General features: G+C 35.3%; 1 protein-coding gene across 7 annotated transcripts in view; it reads right to left on the reverse strand.

The window, feature by feature from the left end:
* The window catches only part of UBR3 (ubiquitin protein ligase E3 component n-recognin 3), a 200227-nt gene that overhangs the window by 8523 nt on the left and 167945 nt on the right, over nt 1–23759 (reverse strand). For 6 of the 7 annotated variants that reach the window (XM_025275209.3, XM_025275194.3, XM_025275200.3 and 3 more), the window contains 5 exons: nt 18243–18348; nt 15998–16101; nt 7086–7210; nt 327–434; nt 71–196 (listed from right to left, as the gene is read on the reverse strand). In XM_025275209.3, coding sequence (XP_025130994.2) covers nt 71–196; nt 327–434; nt 7086–7210; nt 15998–16101; nt 18243–18348 — 569 coding nt within the window. Of the gene's footprint in view, nt 1–70; nt 197–326; nt 435–7085; nt 7211–12597; nt 12875–15997; nt 16102–18242; nt 18349–23759 lie in introns of those variants that run through there. The other variant, XM_025275203.3, reaches the window with a different exon arrangement.

Below are 23759 nucleotides of genomic sequence, written 5' to 3' on the forward strand. Positions count from 1 at the left end.
TAGGTATGTTTTTTTAAATTAGTTAATTATTTAAAAAAAAAGGTTCCCTACTCTCTATCCAAACTTATACCTGGCAGCTAGGTAAATCTTCCCCAAAAAGGTGGTGCTGAAGAAGGCTGGTGATTCTGAGAAATGGTAAGCAGAAGTCCTGTAAGTATTTTTCCATGGATTCAGGAGACCAAGCAACAGGGATAATCTAAAGTTAAAAAAGAAAATCAGAACAATTCATTCTATTAATGTAATAGACATAGCTTAAAAAGTCATGTTCATAATGTCAAGAAAATCTAAATTTTTAAATAACCACTACATCTGGTCTTAGAGCATACCGTTGCACACTCCTGAGTTCCTTCTTCATGGTATAACTTTCCTTTAGACAGTTCACTTATCACAAAGCTCAATAACACTTCATAAGACTTTTCTGCATCACAAGTATTCTGGAAAAATTAAAAAGTAATTTCATTAGTCACTGAAAATTACAAAAACATTTACATTAGAAAGAATACTTTTTTTTTTTTCTTTTTACATGAATTTTAAAAAAATTTATTGAGTATACTTGGTTTACAGTGTTTATTTGTCCAATTCTTTTTTTTTTTTTTCCCTAACTATTTTTTTTTATTTTATTTTATTTTTAAACTTTACATAACTGTATTAGATTTTGAATAGAATCATGACTATATTACTTCTCAAGCATGTAAAGTTCACCTTCTCAAAATCTGTGTACAACAGCACACCTCTGGATTCACAATGAAAACAGGTAGGTATTAAAGCTATTCCAATACTTCCGTGGAATATAAGTTACATAATATATGTGTAAATGAACATATCTAAGTCATATCTTTTGTCCCAGTAATTCTCATTCCTGGAAATTCTTTCCTAAGGAAATAATCTCAAAGGAAAAAAATAACTTTATGCCCATGACAATCACCAACGCATTGTAACAGTAGAAAATTAGAAGTGACTAACAAAAGGAAGCAGTTACCTAAATTATGACATATCAAACTATTTTATAGGCAGCAAATGTAACAAATTTGAGCTACATAAAAAAGTGTTTATGGTGTGATATGAAAAAAGCTAACAGAAGTTATCGTTATAATGATACAATTGTTATAATGATACAAATCATATATGCACGAAATATAATATGGACCCCAAATTATTTTCTTTTACAAGTTCTCTCAAATTCCTTGAGTAGAACTTGTTAAAACAATTTAATATAAAAATAAACAGGACCATATGTTTATTACAAAATTACAAATAACATTAAATAACAGTCTACAAATTAAATAAGCTTAATGACTATACTTTTTATAAGAAAGGAAAAATAATGGCTATTAATAAATTTAAGTTTATTTCAATAATGCTTTTCACATAAAGAAATGTACTTTTTACATTCACTGAAGTATTAAAAGGTGTTGCAAATTACTGTAAAGTATAAATTACAATAAAAGTAATAACTTGGTTGTGATGTTGTTTATTCTGTTCATTAACTACATTTTTAAAATAGTAAAATATAAGAACTGAGCAAGCACTGTGGGATATACGTTTAACCTGAATTTTTAAGGCACTGATAGGACCACAGAATTTATCATTTGACGATACATCCTTTCTCCCATGTTACTGTGCTCTCTTCAATTAGACTGTAAATTCCAAAATGTCAGAAACTATGCTTTATATCTTCTATGTCACCGTTTACATAACAAAAATCTGAGTAATAAACACTTGCTGGCTAACTGATAGGATTTATTTTGGATTTTGGTAGTGGAGTTTTTGACCTTGAAACTTGACTGGATGTCTCTCTTTTTATAATCAATTATTTGCATTATCTTTAATTACCCCTCTGCTTTCTGCCATGTTGCAGCCATGTAATATTATCATGTCTTGATAAACTATAAAGTCTCTGACGCAGCAACTGCTATCCTGATATCATGTGACCCACTTCACCCTTGCCTAATTAATCAGCAGGATTATTGATCACTTGCCAAATATGTGATTTGTAGTTTACATATAATTTGCAAGAATCCATATCCCACTGGATATCAAAACAGCAACATATTATGTTTTTAGAATTGATTTGATAAGAGTAGCTCTTGAATAAGCAACTCAAAAGAAAATATTACCACAATTTTGCGTTTTGTTAATTAATGTGACATATTTAATGTTGTGAATATATACAAGACAGCCTAAAAGTCTAATTCAAAACACACTCCTTTGAGTAAAAGATTTATAGAGCCTAACAACAGAAATGTATTTCAAGTAAAATACTTTCCTACTTAGGGGGAAAATATTCCCCCGCAATGATACTCATATCACCCAAGCAAGTTATTGAGTGATAACTAGCTTTTAAATTATTATCAAAATCATTTTAAGTATTTTTTTTACAAACAAGAAATACTATATCAGATCAGAAAGTCAAATATAATGTAGTAGTCATTGTTTTGTATTGAGAACTCTCTCACCAGAAGAGTATTAGGTAAGAAAATAACTTTATTTCATGCATAAGAAGTCTTAGGAAATCATATTTTACATCAGCAATATCTGAATAAAGCAAAGAGTAGGCTCTTTGGTAAAGCTAAGAAGATAAGCTTTAATAAGTAAAGCTTTAATTTTTTAAGAAGTAAAGCTTAAGAAGAGGATTTCTGAGACCATGAATAAAAGACCTAGGATCATGATAAGAATCCTGTGGGAGAAGTGGCAAGTGTATGTGACTTAAGAACAGAATTTAAGGGTTGAGAGATATAAAAAAAAAAAAAAAGGGGGGGTTGAGAGATGCAACAGATGCTTTTCTGGGTAGATGCTTTGTCTAAATTACAGTGCTTCTTAACTTTTGGGGGTGACAGGCCCTTTGAATATATGCTAGATGCTATGGTCCTAAAGTGAAGTTAAGTCACTCAGTCGTGTCCGACTCTTTGTGATCCCGTGGACTGTAGCCCACCAGGCTCCTCCGTCCATGGGATTCTCCAGGCAAGAATACTGGAGTGGGTTGCCATTTCCTTCTCCAGGGGCTCTTCCTGATCCAGGGATCGAACCCAAGTCTCCCGCATTGTGGGCAGACACTTTAACCTCTGAGCCACCAGGGAAGCCATGGTCCTAAACCCAAAAGCAAATCAAAGGGAAAGAAGCCCAGACTAAGAAATCCTGGTATAAATACTCTGAACAGAAATTCCACTAACCAAAACAACACAATTTATACTGATTTTAATAATAATTTTTTCCCCAACTAAACCTCATTATCAAATTAACTCTAAAATCTCTTTGAAAAATACATAGGAGCTATGTATTTTATTTACCAAATTAGGTCTGTTTTTCATTGGAATTATCACACCTGATGATAAGGAATTTACAAGGATGAGATGAATAAATGAGATTCAATGAAGAAAGAAAAGAAGGAAGAGACTAAAAGAGGAAAGAAGAGCTAAAGAAAGAAGGAGATTTTTAAAAGGAGGAATGAACAATACAAAATAATTACAGAAATCACAGTGATATCTCATTATTCATAAATATTACTGCTGCTGTAATTTACAATCCTGTAGATATACAGGATTATTGGCTTTTTCTACCACTGATGTAAGCATAAATGCATAAATGTACATTTTTTTAAAATAGTAAAATATAAGAACTGAGCAAGCACTGTGGGATATACGTTTATGTATATAAAAAGTACATTTATGCTTAGATCTATGGTAGGAAAAGCCAATAATGTGGCAAACCAAAAACAATTTATATAGCTATAAATTTCTAATTTATGTTCTGATAAGAATCTGCTCCATATTAAATGTTTTATTAAGCATTTTTAAAAACAGCTAACAATGATCAAATTGAGAAAGAAAACTGACAGAACAGTTACCTAAATTACTTCATGTTCTTTTCATCATAGATTTACAATTGTCTAATTTTCTGTCAGTACGTCTCATTTTTGGAGAAGGCAATGGCACCCCAGTCCAGTACTCTTGCTTGGAAAATCCCATGGACGGAGGAGCCTGGTAGGCTGCAGTCCATGGGGTCGCTAAGAGTTGGACACAACTGAGCGACTTCACTTTGACTTTTCACTTTCATGCATTGGAGAAGGAAATGGCAACCCACTCCAGTGTTCTTGCCTGGAGAATCCCAGGGACAGGGGAGCCTGGTGGGCTGCCGTCTCTGGGGTCGCACAGAGTCGGACACGACTGAAGCGACTTAGCAGCAGCAGCAGGTCTCATTTTAGAGAAAAGTCAGATGAACAGATTTAGAACCAAATTATATTAGAAAATGTTTAAATTTATACTTTTTCATGATTAGAAACCTTACTGAAAAAAAATTCAACAATGGCACAGCATAGAAACCAGTTATATCTGATTTGAATATAAATAATCCAAAATATCAGATTAGAGTACATTTAGGGAAACAAAAATATTTAGAAGAAAGAAAGAACTGTAGGAGGCAAATTATCCAAGAATCAGCTAGAAGCAAGAAGGAAAAACCACTGAAGGACAAGACAAAAACTCATTTTGTTATTTAGGAATTTTAAAGAGAATTTTAGAAACAGAGGGGCTCATATAGAGCATATGTTATAAACTTCTCATTTACCTATGAGAAGGTTGAGGTTCTCAGAGTTTTATGTCTTGAACAAAAAAGTAGTATCTCTATTCAGTGGCAGAAGCTTAGCTTCATACTCAGGTTCAATGTCCAACAACCAGTATTTCTAAATTAAGATATAACAAACTTCATGATGATACTACAGTAAATTTCTAGATATATCATCATGATTTAGGAAGACTAGTGGTAAAAGTGAAGGTTATATTGAATATATTTTATGTATCTATAACTGGTTTTCTCTTCTTTAATACCAGTAGATATGATTTTAACAGAAACTTTTCAATGTGATTTAAAACTTCTCTAAAAAGTCTATAAACCAACCAAAAATACTTCTTTTTTAAAAAAAGAGTCTACAGAACAAAGAAAAGTTTCAATTTTCACTACACTTATTATTTTTTCCTGCCAACTTTCCCAAATAAACAAGGAAGTAGGTTGCAGGAGTGAGACAGAACTTAGTGACTGAGCATGCATTCTTCTTATTTCACCTGTGTCTAAGTCAAACTACTCACTCAGTTTTTTGGTTCAACAGTACACATCTCATTTGTCTTCAAGCCATTGAAAATACTTACATTTAACTAAACTTGCACAATTTTTCTAAATTGTTCACATAATTCTTAAACATGGGGAAAAAGTAGTTTTTAAAAAGGTATAACTCCAGGAGAGGGATCCCAAAGGCAATGCCAAAGAATGCTCAAACTACTGCACAACTGCATTCATCTCACACACTAGTAAACTAATGCTCAAAATTCCTCAAGCCAGGCTTCAACAGTATGTGAACCGTGAAATTCCAGATATTCAAGCTGGATTTAGAAAAGGCAAAGGAGCCCGAGTTCAAATTGCCAACATCCGTTGGATCATCGAAAAAGCAAGAGAGTTCCAGAAAAACATCTACTTCTGCTTTATTGACTATGCCAAAGCCTTTGACTGTGTGGATCGCAATAAACTGTGGAAATTCTTAAAGAGATGGGAATACCAGACCACCTGACCTGCCTCCTGAGAAATCTGTATGCAAGTAAGGAAGCAATGGTTAGAACTGGACATAGAACAACAGACTGGTTCTAAATCGGCAAAGGAGTACATCAAGGCTGTATATTGTCACCCTGCTTATTTAACTTCTATGCAGAGTACAAAATGAGAAATGCCAGGTTGGATGTAGCACAAGCTGGAATCAAGATTGCCAAGAGAAATATCAATCACCTCAGATATGCAGATGACACCACCCTTATGGCAGAAAGTGAAGAGGAACTAAAAAGCCCCTTGATGAAAGTGAAAGAGGAGAGTGAAAAAGTTGGCTTAAAGCTCAACATTCAGAAAACTAAGATCATGGCATCCAGTCCCATCACTTCAAGGGAAATAGATGGGAAAACAGTAGAAACAGTAAGAGACTTTATTTTGGGGGGGCTCCAAAATGATTGCAGGTGGTCACTGCAGCCATGAAATTAAAAGATGCTTGCTCCTTGGAACAACATTTATGACCAACCTAGACAGCATTTAAAAAGCAAAGACATTACTTAGCCAACCAAGGTCCATCTAGTCAAAGCTATGGTTTTTCTAGTAGTCATGTATGGATGTGAGAGTTGGACTAAAAGAAAGCTGAGTGCCAAAGAATTGATGCTTCTGAACCGTGGTGTTGGAGAAGACTCTTGAAAGTCCTCAGACTGCAAGGAGATCCAACCAGTACATCCTAAAGGAAATCTTTCCTGAATATTCATTGAAAGGACTGATGCTGAAGCTGAAACTCCAATCCTTTGGCTACCTGATGCGAAGAACTGACTCACTGGAAAAGACCCAGATGCTGGGAAAGATTGAAGGCAGGAGGAGAAGGGGATGACAGAGGATGAGATGGTTGGATGGCATCACCGACTCAATGGACATGAGTTTGAGTAAACTCTGGGAGTTGGCGATGGACAGGGAGGCCTGGCGTGCTAGAATCCATGGGGTTGCAAAGAGTGGGATACGACTGAGTGACTGGACTGAAATGAACTCCAGAGGATCTTCCAGACCCAGGGATAGAACTTGCATCTCCTGTGTCTCCTGCATTGCAGGTGGATTCTTTACCCTCTGAGCCCAAGGGGAAGCCCCAAGAAAAGGGAAGGATTTTTAAATCTAGAAGTAGTGAGTCAAAAGTGATCTTTGGATTGTGACTGGGAATGAGGCAAGGAGAAGAAAAGATGACAGATAAGTAAAACAGTTAAGCCTACATACATTTTATCACTTGCCAACTATGATGATGTAAGTTTTATAACTTCTGGAAGTTTAAGGCTGGCAGCAAAAGCAAAACAAAACTGTCCAGATACAAAAAGGGAAAGGCCAAGGTTTATAGATAGATAAAAAAGACCTCACTCTGCAAGGAAAACATTTTTAACTTTTTTAACCTGACGGTGCTCCATTTCCAATTAAAATACTGTTAACAATTCACTTTGCTTTTCAAACACCTAATCTCATTCATTCATACCACCAATTTAAAAGAGTTCACCAAACTACTAAATGATAAATTTAGACAAGACACTAACCTTTTTGAGGGTTCCTGTGTGTTTCCAGGCTGACCTATCTTCCTCATTGCATTTAACTGAAAGTGCCACAAGACCTTGTGTATATAGTAGGGTAAAAAGCACCTTCACAATGCAGGTGAAGTGGTCTATGAGAGAAAGAGAAGATCATTATTTCTTTGAAATCTAGACATCTTATACTCAAGATAACCTCACAAATACATGCCTTTCCTTGCATGTGTAACTGGCTGTTGTTCAACAATAAAATGTGGTATTGTATTTGTGACCCAATAGACCTGAAATTATGGAATTAAATTTCCTTTATTCATCTACATAATATACAAATAAGAGGCTTTTAGCACAGTGGGAAGTGTGCTCTGTCTCAACCTCAGAATAATGCTGTAATCTTGGCAAATCTCCTTACTGCACATCGTGTGCTTAATAACCAGGCCTGGGAGTCTAAAAACCAACAATTTACCTGCTTCCAATATCATATGACGAGTAGTACAATACAGACCTTCTAAAGTAAAAAAGAAAAGAATAAAATTCCAATATTTTAACTACTCTGAATTTTAAAACAATGAAAACTGTTATAATGCAAAAATAGTGGTAACAATACGCAAAATGCCTGGCACACATTAGGTACTTAAAAAAAATGGTAACTTAACCATCATAATGAACATTTATATACACCTAATAACATAAAAAATTTCTTCAAATGTCTCCTTACAATCTTCGTAACAGTCTCACTGGATAACTGAGCTTCAAAAGATGTGCTTGTGATAACAAAGCTAATAATCACTCACATCTGAACTTGAATCCTTCAGTTATTCCTATTATATTATGCTACTACCCTAGTAAATGGCTACTACCACTTAATCAGTTGTTAAATTAAGAAACTTGTAGACATCCTTGATACTTTCCTATGTGTTTCTCCCCACAGTAAAACAATCACCAAATCCCATCAATTCTTTTTAAATATCTTTCAAATGAGTCCCAACACCGTGGACCATGCGTCCATCATTTCTTGCCCAGACCTATTAATTTCAGCCTAAATAGTTGTGTCAGGGGTTCCTAAGACCACTTTGAGACTTGATGATTCACTAGGAAGACTCATAAGACAGCAGATAGTCTTATGATTTATTACAGCAAAAAGTACAAAGGAAAAGAAAAAGGCATATTGGGTGAAGTTCAGAGGAAACTTTCAGGAGTCCTCTCCCTGCAGAGTCACACAGGATGTGTCCATCAAGGTGCTGGGACAGTATGTCTGAAATACAAACCCGCGAATTCATTAAGAGGCTTTGCCCAAGATTTTTATTGGGAGCTGATCACACAGAGGTACCCACGGCCTGGCACATACCTCCCAGGAAGAAAACAAGTACGTTCATCATAAACTACACTGTCTGTACAGTTTGGGCATAGAGAGCCAGTTTTATCAGTGGGATGATGGAACCCTCCTGAAATCAAAGATCCCAGATACCAGTCAAGGGCTGACCTTGGAAGCAGGTCTTTCAAAGGATAGCAGTCAGGCCTTCTCCTTTCTGAACTCTTTTCTGCACAGCAGTTTATCTGCATGACTTGCCCCCTGCAATCTTTTTTGTTTGTTTATTATAGCAAGATGGATCTTTTAAAAATAAGTATTCAGCATCCTTCCACTGGGTCTCTGTACAAATGAAAACATTTCCTCTTTGGAGCCCAGGTAACTCTTTAAGGTGTCAGATGACACCTTAAAATCATGCCCTAAGGAAGAATCTTGCCTGATTTTAAATTTGTGTGTGTTTCTATGTATGTGTGCAGTGTGCCTGCAAACATATGCATACATACACACACATGCTGTCTCTTACCAATAGTGATGGGTTGGGGTGGGAACTTGATGTAAGCTGAGCCAGTCAGAGTACCTATTTGGGATTTTTAAACTGGAGGTAAAAGGAAGGTGTAAAGATGTGAGTCTGGAAATATCAGGCATCATGTTCCTAGTCTACGGCAGAGACAGTCTAAGGCCAAAGTGAATGAAGCAGAGCCACAGAGTTAGAAGGATAGATCCAAGATGGCAAGAACTCTGCCAGCATCTGAAGCCCTGGTTCTGATCATCCTTAGGACTCCAATTCCTATAGTATGGTTATGTGAGTCCATTCGTGCTCTTTGTGCTTATAAGCTAGCTCTAAATGGATTTCTAAACATCCCAATGCCTAGGTAGCTAACACATGCCAGGTTACAGACAATGAGGACTTAGGGTCTGGATAGTGAGAGAGACAGATGGCTATATGTATGTTCAGCGTGCGATGTGAGCACTAGGAAGAGTACTGTAAACTGCCCAGTGTAACTAGACTATAAGTAGTGATCCATGAGAGATGAAGCTAGAAATGTAACCTGTATGCTGAAGACCAAAGGTTGTAAACTGAAGGCTACTTGTCTGAATGCAACCTGCAGAGATGTTTATCTTGCTTTGTTTTTAGTTACTGACATTTAAAAATTGGACACATTGGACACTTCTTGTAAAAGTCCAGATTTCCACTTATAGGAAGATCTGACAGTATTGGGCCCACATTCTTACATGCCGACAATTATCTGGAGCTAAATAGTAACTGCCCTCTTGGGCCAAGCATACTTGCCAAAGTCCCCAATCCCCAATTATATCAAACCAAAGACATCATTGTTAGCAATGGATTTCGGCTATGAAGCCTAAATTGTTTAGGTTTAAATTCTGACTCTTCTGATCTTAGGCAAGTTAGTTAAACACTCTGCTTTTTCATCTGTTAAAGTAGGTGGATAATAACACCTATTGGCAGTGGCAATAAGTAAATATCTGTTATTATTATTACTATCTATGTTACTTGTTTCGTATCTGTAAGTTTTTTATTTACAGAAGTTAGACTGGGCAATGAGAAGTAATTTTAAGCAGTACAATGATAATATTAGATTTGAATTTTAAAATACTCACTGCTGCTTCTTAGGAGAAAGGCACTAAAACAAGACTAGAGGCAAGAATACCTATTAGCAGATAGCAAAAGCACTCTAGCACATGTCAAATTAGAAGCCCTGTTGAAAAGAATGGGCTGAATTAGAGAAATATTTAAATGACAGAAATTATAGAATTTGGTACAGCTTTCAAGGTAGAAAATAATGATAGTCTCTCATTCTACAAAGGGTAAATATCAACAGTAGTAGTATTGACTAAAATAGAAAATGGAGGAAGAGAGCAAGCATGGATGGGAAGAAGACGAATTAATGTTATATATGTTGAGTTTGAGGAATATGTAACATTATGTGTACAAGTGTACAATATGTACACATTCCTCAAACATATAATATGTTTGAGGAATATGTAACATGCGTAATATGTATAACATGTGTAATATGTAACATGAGGAATATGTACACATGTAACATACATATGTAATATGTATACAAGTGTATAATATATACACATTCCTCAAACATATAATATGTTTGAGGAATATGTAACATGTGTACAAGTGCAGCTCACCAGGGAGCTGTAGACTGGCAGGAGATATTTGGAATCATCAAAGAATAGGAAAGGATGGTATCATCAAAATTTTAAAAATTCATAATGATTAAATGTTTAATAACAGAATTTGTCTACTAAGCACAAACAAAATGATTTTAACCAGGAAGTCAAGTATACTGCCTAGAAACACTATTCACATATAGTTTTTTCCCATTATAAACTACAGAAATTAATTTTTAATTTAAAAGAAATGATGTACTTAAAGAAACAACAGCCACTTTCAGCATAATTTTAGCTTCTTGTTATAGGAAAGCACCATTTTTTAAGTTATTTTGTCTACCTTGATTATCATCATATCTAAAATATTTAAACTGGCAGTTTAAAGTTACAGATTAAACTTAAGTTCTCATGTTCACTCATTCATTTAAGAAATATTTATTTACTGAATACTTGCCATGTGTGAAATCAACATCTTTTAGAGACTTAGGGAAAAAACAAAGGAATCGCTCATTTGAGGTATATATTAAGTCAACAGGTTATTATCTTCCAAAGTTAAAATAGAGAGCTGCTGCTGCTGCTGCTGCTAAGTCACTTCAGTCGTGTCCGACTCTGTGCAACCCCAGAGACGGCAGCCCACCAGGCTCCGCTGTCCCTGGGATTCTCCAGGCAAGAATACTGGAGTGAGTTGCCATTTCCTTCTCCAATGTAGGAAAGTGAAAAGTGAAAGTGAAGTTGCTCAGTCGTGTCTGACCCTTCACGACCCCATGGACTGCAGCCCACCAGGCTCCTCAATCCATGGGATTCTCCAGGCAAGAGTACTGGAGTAGGGTGCCACTGCCCTCTCTGAAAATAGAGAGCAAAGACCTTCAAATATAATAACCAAAATTTAAAATGGAGGAAAAAAGAACTGGACATCCATTCTCAATGTTTTTTTTTTAGAAAAACAAAAATCCACTATCAAACCACCTGAGAGTAAACAAAGGAAGATTGATATTAATTTAAAATGTGTTAGAAGCAAACAGACTTTAAACAACGGTACATATTTTAAGTTTTATAGTGCATGACAGGAAAAAGGGAAGGGGTTGGGGAGACAAGGCACTTTCAAGGGTTCAATAATTAAAGTTGCCCCTACTGATCACATTGAGATAAGTCTGGTAAGGTAGAAATGTAAGCCTGAAGCTCTTTAAAAAGTGAATTTTTCCTTAGAATCACAAATGAAAATGAATTCTTTACTTAAATTGGTGTGAGAATTGAACTACTAAGTAGCTGCCACATCTGTCTCACCACACTATTTCAGAAGATGAAGCCATCATTTTGCTATCAGCATGCAATTCATCATTGTTTAAAAAAAAAAAAAACTGAAACATACAATTTTATTTTTTTCTTTTGGCTACACCGTGTGGCACGTGGGGTCCTAGTGTCCCGGCCAGGAATCAAACCCATGCCTTCTGCATGGAAGCACGAGTCTCCTAACCATTGTGCTGTCAGGGAAGGCAATGAAGCAACTTTTTAAATAGACATCACATGTAAATCTTTATCCATATTTCTAATTTTTTTCATCAAGATAAAGATCCTGAAACAGTAATATAGTTCAAAGAATACTGACATTAGGCTGAAATGACAGCTTGACTCTGGAATGATACAACAAAATATGAGTACATCAGATTTTCTTCAGTGGGTAAGGCAAAAATACACAAGACATTTTTTAAAATCTGACAACTAAGTATTTAGCGAGTATGCACTCTATCCAATGGTATTTGTGCTGTGTTTTGCAAAAGTAATCCAGGGAAACTATACTCTCCTGGGAAGGTACAGTTATTCAACTAACACCCATTTATTTACTGGCTTGCCTACAAGTACCAGGCTTAGGGTAGATGATAAACAAGAAGACAAAGAAGACTGCAGTGTTTGCAAAAGTTTCTTTCCATAAACTGTTTTAGAGTTAAGGTGATACCAAATGCTCCAAGTTTCTTTAAGGACAAGATAGAGTATATATAAAATAATAAAACCCAAATGTGAAAAACCATAGAATAAACACGACGTAATGAAGACAGTATCAGACACTTATTCTTTTCCTAAAATTATCATGAATATTATTGGTAAAAAAATTATACTCTTCCATAAAGCATTTTGCACATATCCATGAAAATATCAAATCTTCTTAGTCTTCCATTTTATGATCTGAGTTACTAATGTGCTCTGATCCTCTTCTTTTTCTTTTTTATTTTTAACTTTATTTTTAAACTTTACAGTATTGTATTGGTTCTGCCATATATCGAAATGAATCCGCCACAGGCATACACGTGTTCCCCATCCTGAACTGATCCTCTTCAAAATGTCTAGTCTACAACAAAAAACAATTTGTGATGTGGTTTTCCGTGTGATAAGCTTCAGCCTATTTTGCCTCTGACGAGTAATGAACACAAACAGCTTAATAAGACTTTCTTTGCCTTAATCAACACAGAACTGGGAAAAGATCCCACATCCATCTAACAATGAATAAGGTAGTTAATGCTGTTCCCTTGGGTATACTTCAGGGCAATTGAGGTTTAGGTTTAATAAACTGCCAACATTACTAAAGAACATTATACAGAAGTGATCACAATTTAAGGTACAAAGATTTCAACTAAAGTAACAGCTTTCTTGAATTTCAAGAGAAAATAAGCAATTTACCAGAAAAAAAGATAACTGGATATTTAACACCTTCATTGCACATTATTGAGTACCTTATGTACCAGGTAGGCACAAGGGACACACAAAATGGTGCAAGTCCTGGAGGAATTGATAGTCTCGAGAGAGTAATATTAAAGAAAATCTACTATTATTACAAAGAGACAAGTATTGAAATAGAACTATGAACAAGCTACTTGAGAAAGGGGAAAAGAGACAGCCAAGAAAATGGCTTCCCAGTAAAGGAGCACCAGGTGTTATCAAGTGAATAAGGGAGAAATGGCAAACATTTAAACATGCTCAAAACCTGCTCAAAAAAAAAGAAAAAAAACCTCTGAATTATATCCACATACAGCCTCTATTCTCTCCCTACATTCACTCTTGATTACTCTCTGCTCACTATGTCTGTTCTCTCATCGCCCTCTCATTTCTCATCCCATTAAAATCTTATCTGATTCTACAACTACTCAAAAGCAATTTTCTTACTGCCATTCCTTATTACAGAACTATTTATTTGCTTTATGACCAAGTGTTCTCAGGAGAATTTATAAACAGCTCAGTTTTAGAGGTCAAGATTCATTTGAAAATATGGTAGGAGCTATGGAACTTCTCATAAAAAATGTACATATACATAGAAATTTTTTTACATTATTTAGAGATTCATGAATTCCTTGAAGGCCACTGTGCTGTGCTTAGTCACTCAGTCATGTCTGACTCTTTGCAACCCCATGGACTGTAACCCACCAGGCTCCTCTGCCCATGGGGATTCTCCAGGCAAGAATACTGGAGTGGGTTGCCATTTCCTCCTCCAGGGGATCTTCTCAACCCAGGGATCAACCCAGGTCTCCCACATCGCAGGCGGATTCTTCACCATCTGAGCCACCAGGGAAGCCCAGGAAGGCCAGCAGGGAGTTCCAAATTAAGCTCTTTTAATAATGTAAGGAAGGATGTGGAGAAACGAATAAAAGCTCCAACAGTCTTTGTCTTGGATCCATTCAAAAAACACTTTTTAAATATTTTAGGCCACCAAAACTATTTTGAGACGTTTGAAATGAGGAAAAGGGACATTTCAAAAACAGTGAAATTACCTGAAAGAAATCTTTATTTCTGTGTGAAAACTATAGATTAACTGCTTAAAAACAATGTCAAGTATGTTTTTAAGGTATGTGTAGCAACGATAAAGTTGCCTCTTCAGTACGGTATGTTCAAGGAATAATGGAAGTAGAAAGATCATGTGAATGTGATATTCTGAGTCACTATGGAAGTCTATGATCAAAACAAAAGGCTACCTTAATAATCTTTACTAGAATGGTTTCCAGGAAGTCTAGGAACACAACTAATTTCAGCACTCCAATAAACATTCTCCAATACTCTGGAGTTCAAAATACTTCCCTAATATGAGATAGAATTAGTTTTCAATCAAGTATAGAGATTCTATTTAATCAAATATTAGCCTATTTTAATAAAAATTAATTTTCAACTCTACTTGTCTAGGATAAAAGCATTCTGAACTTACAAGGAGTTTTTTCATACTTTCAGTAATTGTGCACATCACCTAATGGTGTGAGTGTTTTATTTAAATATGTGTTTTTTCCAATGAACACCTAAACCACAGATTAAAATGCCTTAGTTTGAAGAGGCTACCAAAGATTGCTTGGGTCATATCATCAGGACACAAGCCAACTAAAACCAAACACAAGTGTTTAAACAGTTATTAGTCTACACAAGAACTAAAAGACATCTCATTTGCTAAAATTCATTAGTTCATAATAATTATAAAAAACAAAAAAGCAATCACCTTTGGAGGATGTTAAGAAAGAAAAAAAAAAAACCTACATATTTTTCTGAAAACTGGTAAACAAATCAAGCATTTAAACTGACTTCCCTGCCCAGAAATAAACCCACATGTATATGGTTAATTAACTTATGACAAAGGAGGCAAGAATATAATATTGGGGAAAAGACAGCTTCTTTTAACAAACAGTGCTGGGAAAACTGAAAACAGCTACATGCCAAAGTATTAAAGTGGACCACCTTCTCAGACCGTATACAAAAATAAACTTGAAAATGGATTAAAGATTTAAATGTAAGACCTGAAACCATAAAACTTCTAGAAGAAAACAAAGGCAAGTACATTCTTTGATATCATTCGTGATATTTTTTTGGATATGTCTCCTTGGGCAAGGGAAACAAAAGCAAAAATAAATGGGACTCCATCCAACTAAAAAGCTTTTGCACAGCAAAGAAATTACCAATAAAACAAAAAAGGTAGCCTACTGAATGAAAGAAGATAATATATCCAGACAGGTTTAATATCCAAAAAATATTAAAAATTCATACAACTAGGGAGCAATAATTATGAATGCTATCAATATCATACTAGTAAAAATTAGTATGTAAAAATTAATAGTACGATATTAACACTAATTAAAAATAATGGGTCATCACATTTTTAATAACTCTGATACTCCTATATCAAAGTATCTATGCATGTAGATAGGTAAAGGCATTAAAGCTGACAGTTTGCTCTATTTTTCACATTTCTGTACTATCATTTTAATTTCTTAAAGATTTTCAATGACTCCCCCATATCTTTACCTAAATATTGACTAAAGAGCTAAAAACAGACCCATAAGGAAGAAAAATTCTTTATTTCACTCATCTTTAGAAATACATGATTACAATGTTATTTATCTCAGAATATTTCCATCAGACTGAATGTTATATTTATGCCTGTAATTTTTAGAATATTCATTTTATATACAATATAATCTAAGAATAAATTGTAAAGACATACCTTTGTGTAAGGGTTGAGGCATCATTAAGATCTGGATGAGCAAAAGGGATGTAACATCATGATAAAGAATTGGAACCTCAGGCTGTTGTTCCTCATTTCCCAGTCTAAAAGAAAAATGCATAATCACTTTAGACAGTATTGTATTTTCTTTCTAACTCACTTTATATTTCACATATATGTGACACACAAACCAAACTTTCATAAGCAACTAAGAAATCTCAAAAGAAAAAGTTAGGACAACATTTTTGCCTAAAAATATAATATTCTAGGCACATATTTCCTTGATTCTGCCTAATAGGAAAAAATTACCTAGAAAATTTATTAGGTCTTACTAACTTAAACATTTGGGACATATTAACTTGATTGTGAATCTTTCTGATCTCTCAGATTACAGAAATCAAACAAAATATTAAATGGAATTTAAGAGAATTAGCTTCAAATGGGGTGGCACTTAGGATACTTGCTATCACAAACTTCATATTAAAGAATAAATATTCGTGTTATAAAAAAAATCAATTCACAAACAAGTTAAATTGAAAAGGCATGGTTAATATCTCTTGTTAAAAGTTGTTTCAACTTTAGGACTAATATAAAATTCAAAGAAAATCTTTTAACATTTTCAAAGTTAAAAAGAAAGATATAATAACCAAAGCAGAACTTAAAATATACTATAAAAGACAAAAAAGTAAACCTAAGTGTTGGAGAAGACTCTTGAGAGTCCCTTGGACTGCAAGGAGGTCCAACCAGTGCATTCTAAAGAAGATCAGTCCAGGGTGTTCTTTGGAACGACTGATGCTAAAGCTGAAAATTCAATACTTGGGCCACCTCATGTGAAGAGCTGACTCATTGGACAAGACCCTGATGCTGGGAGGGATTGGGGGCAGGAGGAGAAGGGGACGACAGAGGATGAGATGGCTGGATGGCATCATTGACTCGATGGACGTGAGACTGAGTGAACTCCAAGAGTTGGTGATGGACAGGGAGGCCTGGCATGCTGCGATTCATGGGGTTGCAAAGAGTCGGACACGACTGAGCGACTGAACTGAACTGAACTGAAGGTATATATAGTACAATAAAATACACAGAATATATTATAGAGTAGCTCTTTTCATTCTAAAAGAATTAAAACTCCTTTAGAAACTTAAATTTTTTGATCACAGGTTTAATTTTTCATGTCAGAGAACAAAAGTAAATCTTAAACATTCAGAATCAGCTAAATTCTGAAGCTACATGTCAGACTAGATTTGGGATAAATAAAAACTGCTGAAATCTTTTATAAGGCTTCGTTATTCAGCAAAATGGCGATTACTTAACTGTTGGCTAGGCATTGGATACATGTGAGTAAACAATCCCTGCTTCTATGATGCTTATGGAACTGCCAAAGGAAGACAGCTCTTTGAATATCTCCATTCTCTACAAATATCTCTTTAATACTTGTCTTTCTCTCCAAAGATAAACTTCCATTAATGCTATGAATCCTATTATTGTCTCTTAAGTCTCCCTGGCATCTCTTCTTTACAAGCCCAAAGTTCTTAAGAAGAAAAAAATTTAGGGGTCACCACTTCCTCACCTATTATTCAAATTCCCTCAGAAATGGTTTACCACTGATTACACAAGTGGTAGCATAAAGTACAGATTCTGTATTTCTGTAAATAAGGAGTAAATACATTAGGTATATCATTTCAAAAATTTTAATGATGTGGGAATTTGGTTGTCATGTGTTATTTTTAAAAAGCAGATTCTAAAACTAGTGTGTTTCTAGCTAATAAATCATAAAGCAGGTTTTTGTGTTTTTTTTTAAACCACTATTCTGTAGTACCTAATGAAGGCAAGACTGATCATAGGTTTCAAACATCATCAGGCGAAAGGCTGTGGGGAACTTTACAACGAAGGAATAAGTCTAAGGTTACCTGAACCCTTTGATCAATTATGACATGAAAAGAACAACCGGCCATCGTGTGCCTCTGAATGTTTTGTCTATATAAAAACCAATGAAATTCTTTAAAAAGATTTTCTCACTTAGTAGGAATTTTTATGCAAATTTAACAGAAAGTATAATAGTATAAATAGTTATAATAAATAGTATATAAATGGTATAAAAATATAATAAACTGTTTTCAATTTTTATCATGTATTTTTGTCTCATAAGGAAAATTCACATATTAAAAAGAACTTCAATCTTATTTTTATACTTAATCATTTTCAAAAAAGTTTTAACTGAATTTAATCTTTCAATAATACTTACTGAGAACTCATCTCTTCTAGTAACTGTGTGAGCTTTCTCCAAGGATTATACTCAGAATCAATGCTATAAAGTCGCATGTGCAAGGCTAATACATGGAACAGCTGATCTAAATAAATTGAAGGAAAAGTAATTAGAAAGTTCACACAATTTGTCCAGAACAATATTCAGGCAAAATTTCTAGTAATTTTTAAAGAAATGTTTCCTTTCCTTATAATTCACCAAGTATAAGTACCAACAACTTCATGCTTTATTTTAAGGTAAACTCTGAGGGCTTTCCTGATTGTTCAGTTGGTAAAAAATCCACCTGCAATGCAGGAGGCCCGGGTTCAATTTCTGAGTCAGGAAGATCCCCTGGAGAGGGGATACGCTACCCACTCCAGTATTCTTGGGCTTCCCTTGTGGCTCAGCTGGCAAAGAATCCTCCTGCAATGCAGGGCACTTGGGTTCGATCCCTGGGTTGGGAAGATCCCCTGGAGAAAGGAAAGGCTACCCATTCCAGTATTCTGGCCTGGAGAATTCCATGGGCTGTATAGAGTCACAAAGAGTCAGACACAACTTTCACTTTCACTGAGACACATATCCAAATAAATTCAGAACTTAGACTGTTCTTTTATGCTCAGTCCTAATACAGAAGTGGTTTGTTTTCCTCATCTTCTGTCAGAGATCTACCTTTCCTTGGCTTTATGCCTTGATCTTGGTAACCTGTAGTTTTCACTGCTGTGATCTCCTAACCAAAATTCACTATTATCTTCAATATCCTACTCTGAGTAATATGCAGAATAACATCCATATAAACCACTGTTGGGTGAAGTTCTTCCTTTACCTAATTTTTTTCTCCTAAATATTCTTTAGATTTAATTGTGATTTCATCTTTAGACTCAACATGAAGAAAAAAATAATGGAAATGAGGATAATATTTAGAAAAATTATTCTGCTATTTTCATTTCTTCTGACAATAATCTATGACAGATATCATGACAATAATCAGTCTCAACTTTTGACAAAATTCTGCTACAACATTTAGAAAAAGAATTGTTTAAAATTTTTTAATTATTTGTGAAAAAAATTTTAAATTTTGCTTTCATATCACATGTCCTTTTTCTGGTATAAATGACAAGGACTGGACTAAATTACTCTCTTAAATACTCAAAATATTTGAATTAAAATAAATCAACAGTCCCTTTCTAGAAAGTCAGATAATACTTTTTGACATGTGATTAGAATTAATTCCTAAACCCAGAAAGAAAAAAGCCAAATGACATAAACATACTGTTGTCACTTACTCTCTAAATTAAAATACTCAAAACTAAACAACATTTTGTATCTCTGAGCAAGTGACTTAGAAATTAGCTATACTTTAGAATAACTTGAGATCCATCCATGTAAGTATTAGTAATATTAGTGGGGGTAGTAGTTTGAAGAAATCATCTGTAAGACATGAAGCTGTAAGACGAACAAAATAAACGTTCCACTCTGTGGGGCACTGTAGAAGAAATGGGAGGTCGGGGAGGAGCTGAACACTGTACCTACAACTGTTTCAATCTAATCTCTGTATAACAAACAGAAGAATTTCAACACCTTATTCTTATTCATCTTCTGCCTATAAGTCAATGTATAGTCTAAATCTTCTCTTAAAATTTCTTCATCCTATTAATGGTTAAGATTAGCTGAGTATTTATTAGTGCCAAGCACTATTTAAATCACCTACATAGATTTATCCCAATTTATTTTCACAAAAACTGTAAGGTAGATAATATAGCTATCCCCTGTTTTGAGACAAGTTTCCCAAATTTTCAGTTTTTCTAGTAACCTGGTTCCATTGGTAAAAATAAGAACAAGACACATTTTTAGCAGTGAAATAATATGATAAAGATATATTGGTTATTCTTATTTTATTTCAACTCAATTTTACATAAGATTTTTATGAAGTATATATATAATTCATCATTTTTTTAAAAAGTGTCTAAAACCTAGAAGTGTTTAAAAAAAAAATCCTCTAGCAGAAATATTAACTCAAGCTGCCAAGTGGGGAGTTTTGCATTCTTATATAAGTTTTTAAGTGAATAAAAGGTCTCTTTTTACTATCTCTTTTCAAGACAAAAGTCAATTAACTTGAAGCTTTGATTTAATCAAAAGCACAGACATGGCAATTTTACTAACCTGCTTTACACTGAAACCATGGCCAGCATAAAAGTAATGTTGCAAATGTCTAATTTCCTAGACTTTATCATAATTAAAGAAACACAAATGTTAGAAGAAAACTTTTCATTTTCTCATATTCCCTTATTCTACAGGTGAGGAAGTAGGCCCAGAGAAAGGAAGTACCTTGCCAGGTCACCCTAAATATTTATTAGCAAAGCTAAGAACAGAATTCAAGATTCCTGATGACACTGACAGTCACTCAGTCGTGTGACTTTGCCACACGTCTTTGCCACCCCATGGAGTAGCCCGCCAGGCTCCTCTCTCCAGGGGATTTGTAGCCTGATAGGCTCTTCTGTCCATGGGATTCCCCAGGCAAGAATACTGGAGTGGGTTGCCATTCTCTTCTTTAGGGGATCTTCCCAAAGCAGGGATCAAACCTGGGTTTCCCACAATGCCGGCAGATTCTTTACCATATGAGCCACCAGGGAATCCGACTTCAAGATTTCCTACTTCTTAGTTTTTTCTACCACTTCAGCTCTCCTTGAGGTTTTAATGATTAAAAGAAAAGTATAAAATTCCTTTTGTAACACACACCCCTTTTCCATTCCTATGAAGAACTGAGATTATAACCCTGTTGCATCTTCTAAAGGTACTAATATAATATATGACAAGAGTCTTTGGTATTAGCTTTAACGAGAACTAAAGGATGATAACATATCTAAGGAGGTGTATCTGTCTTTCAGAAACAATCCTGGAAATTGCAGATAACTTCAATAGGAAGCAGAACAAGCCAATAACAATCAATACTTATCACTATGTTTATTTAATTCACTGTGTTTGCAAAATTCAGTCTGAGATATATATATCAATATATATCAATAAGAGTAAACTCTAAAATTTATTTAGCAATAAAAATATCTTTGAGAATTCCCTGGTGGTCCACCATGCTCTTCACTGCCAAGGGAACAAATATTGACATTAGCAGATGTAGGATGAGGAGAACCTTTGATCATATCAAAAAGTTAAAAACTAAAAAATAATGGAAAAATGTAATAAACACCAAATATGCTCATGACAGGCTTCCCTGGTAGCTAAGTGGTAAAGAATCCACCTGTGATGCAGGAGATGCAGGAGACAAGCGTCTGATCCCTGGGTCAGGAAGATCCCTGGAGGAGGGCATGACAACCACTCCAGTAATCTTGCCTGGAAAATCCCATGGACAGAGGAGCCTGACAGGTCACCTCTGGGGTCACAGAGTCAGACACGACTGAAGTGACTGAGCATGCACACACATGTGCATGAGATTTTTTTAAAAGTTGAAAAGCAATTATACCAAGAAAGAATATTATTAAAATTTTGAATAACAACAGCAAAAGGAATAGACAATTTTTTCTGGAATGACACATTTTAAAGTTCTAAAGTTACACCTACATTTATAAAAGGGTGTAGAAATGAGAAAATCACTCATTTATAGGTGTGCTGACCACTGGAAAAACCATAGCCTTGACTAGATGGACCTTTGTTGGCAAAGTAATATCTCTGCTTTTTAATATGTTATCTAGGTTGGTCATAACTTTCCTTCCAAGGAGTAAGCGTCTTTTAATTTCATGGCTGCAGTCACCATCTGCAGTGATTTTGGAGCCCCAAAAATAAAGTCTGACACTATTTCCACTGTTTCCCCCATCTATTTCCCATGAAATGATGGGACCTGGATGCCATGATCTTCGTTTTCTTAATGTTGAGCTTTAAGCCAACTTTTTCACTCTCCTCTTTCACTTTCATCAAGAGGCTTTTGAGTTCCTCTTCACTTTCTGCCATAAGGGTGGTGTCATCTGCATATCTGAGGTTATTGACATTTCTCCCAACAATCTTGATTCCAGCTTGTGCTTCTTCCAGCCAAGTCAAGGCTATGGTTTTTCCAGTGGTCATGTATGGATGTGAGAATTGGACTGTGAAGAAAGCTGAGCGCCAAAGAATTGATGCTTTTGAACTGTGGTGCTGGAGAAGACTCTTGAGAGTTCCTTGGACTGCAAGGAGATCCAACCAGTCCATCCTAAAGGAGACCAGTCCTGCGTGTTCATTGGAAGGACTGATGCTGAGGCTGAAACTCCAATACTTTGGCCACCTCATGCGAAGAGTTGACTCATTGGAAAAGACCCTGATGCTGGGAGGGACTGAGGACAGGAGGAGAAGAGGACAAAAGAGGATGAGATGGCTGGATGGCATCACTGACTCGATGCACATGAGTTTGGGTAAACTCCGGGAGTTGGTGATGGACAGGGAGGCCTGGCGTGCTGTGATTCATGGGGTCGCAAAGAGTCAGATATGACTGAGCGACTGAACTGAACTGAAGTGTGATTTCAATAAACAGGCAACACTGTCCAGTAGGACTAAGGAAGTCCTAGATTTGAATTCATGCTCTGTACTGGCCATGTGTCCTTGGGCAAATTATCCTAGTTTTATTATCTGTAAACTGAGGATAATTCCAACTCTCTGGGCTGTTTTACGTGATGAGCAGTCATAGTAGGAACACATATCTGTAGTGTGCAGATAGTGTGCTTAAATACATGTACATACACATATGGTTTCTATGGATAAATTCCAAATAATAAATTTAATATTTATAAACTTGAGATAATACAGCCAAAATTAGAGATTATAACTACATAAGAAACATTAGGTCTCCACGTAAAACTACCACTCTACACAAATATTAACATATATTTTTAACCTTCATCTCCCTCCTCCCCTGAACTTTTGGTACTATGCTTCCTTGGTTCTCGCCCAGCTTCTTCTCAGTCACCTGTAAGTGTTCCCCCTCTGCTGAGCCCTAAAAGGTGGCATTCTCCATATGAAAGGAAAAGGATCTCTTCTTAGCCTTATTTCCTTCTCATTCTCCATACACTATTTCATTTAAGCTCAACTTCCACTTCTACCTGCAAGTTTACAATTCACAGATTTCTCTAGCACTTCCAATGTTTGACAGGAACCACAAAAATCTATATATGCAAAACTAAACTGATTATATAGCCCAGCCTAGCTCTGATATTCATTTCCTCTTACAATTCCATTTGAGTGAATGACATCACTGCCCATGCAAACAACAAAGGAAAAACTTGGCCTATTGGTTTAATTAATAAACCAATTGATCCTATTGGTTCTGCCTCCTATGACCCATCCTCTTTTACTCCACTCTACCCCCTGTATCATTTCTCAAGTAGATAACTCGACAAAGTCCTCATTTAGCTTCAAGTCTTTTGTTTCAACCACTTCCAATTCCTGTAAACAATAAATCTATTCATATTGTCTCATAATTGGTTGGTGAACCACTGAAAGAAGAGTCATAGAAAGCCCTTAAAAGTCACTGAAAGAGAG

Source organism: Bubalus bubalis, chromosome 2 (assembly GCF_019923935.1).
Source record: "Bubalus bubalis isolate 160015118507 breed Murrah chromosome 2, NDDB_SH_1, whole genome shotgun sequence".
NCBI classification, from domain to species: Eukaryota; Metazoa; Chordata; class Mammalia; order Artiodactyla; family Bovidae; genus Bubalus; species Bubalus bubalis.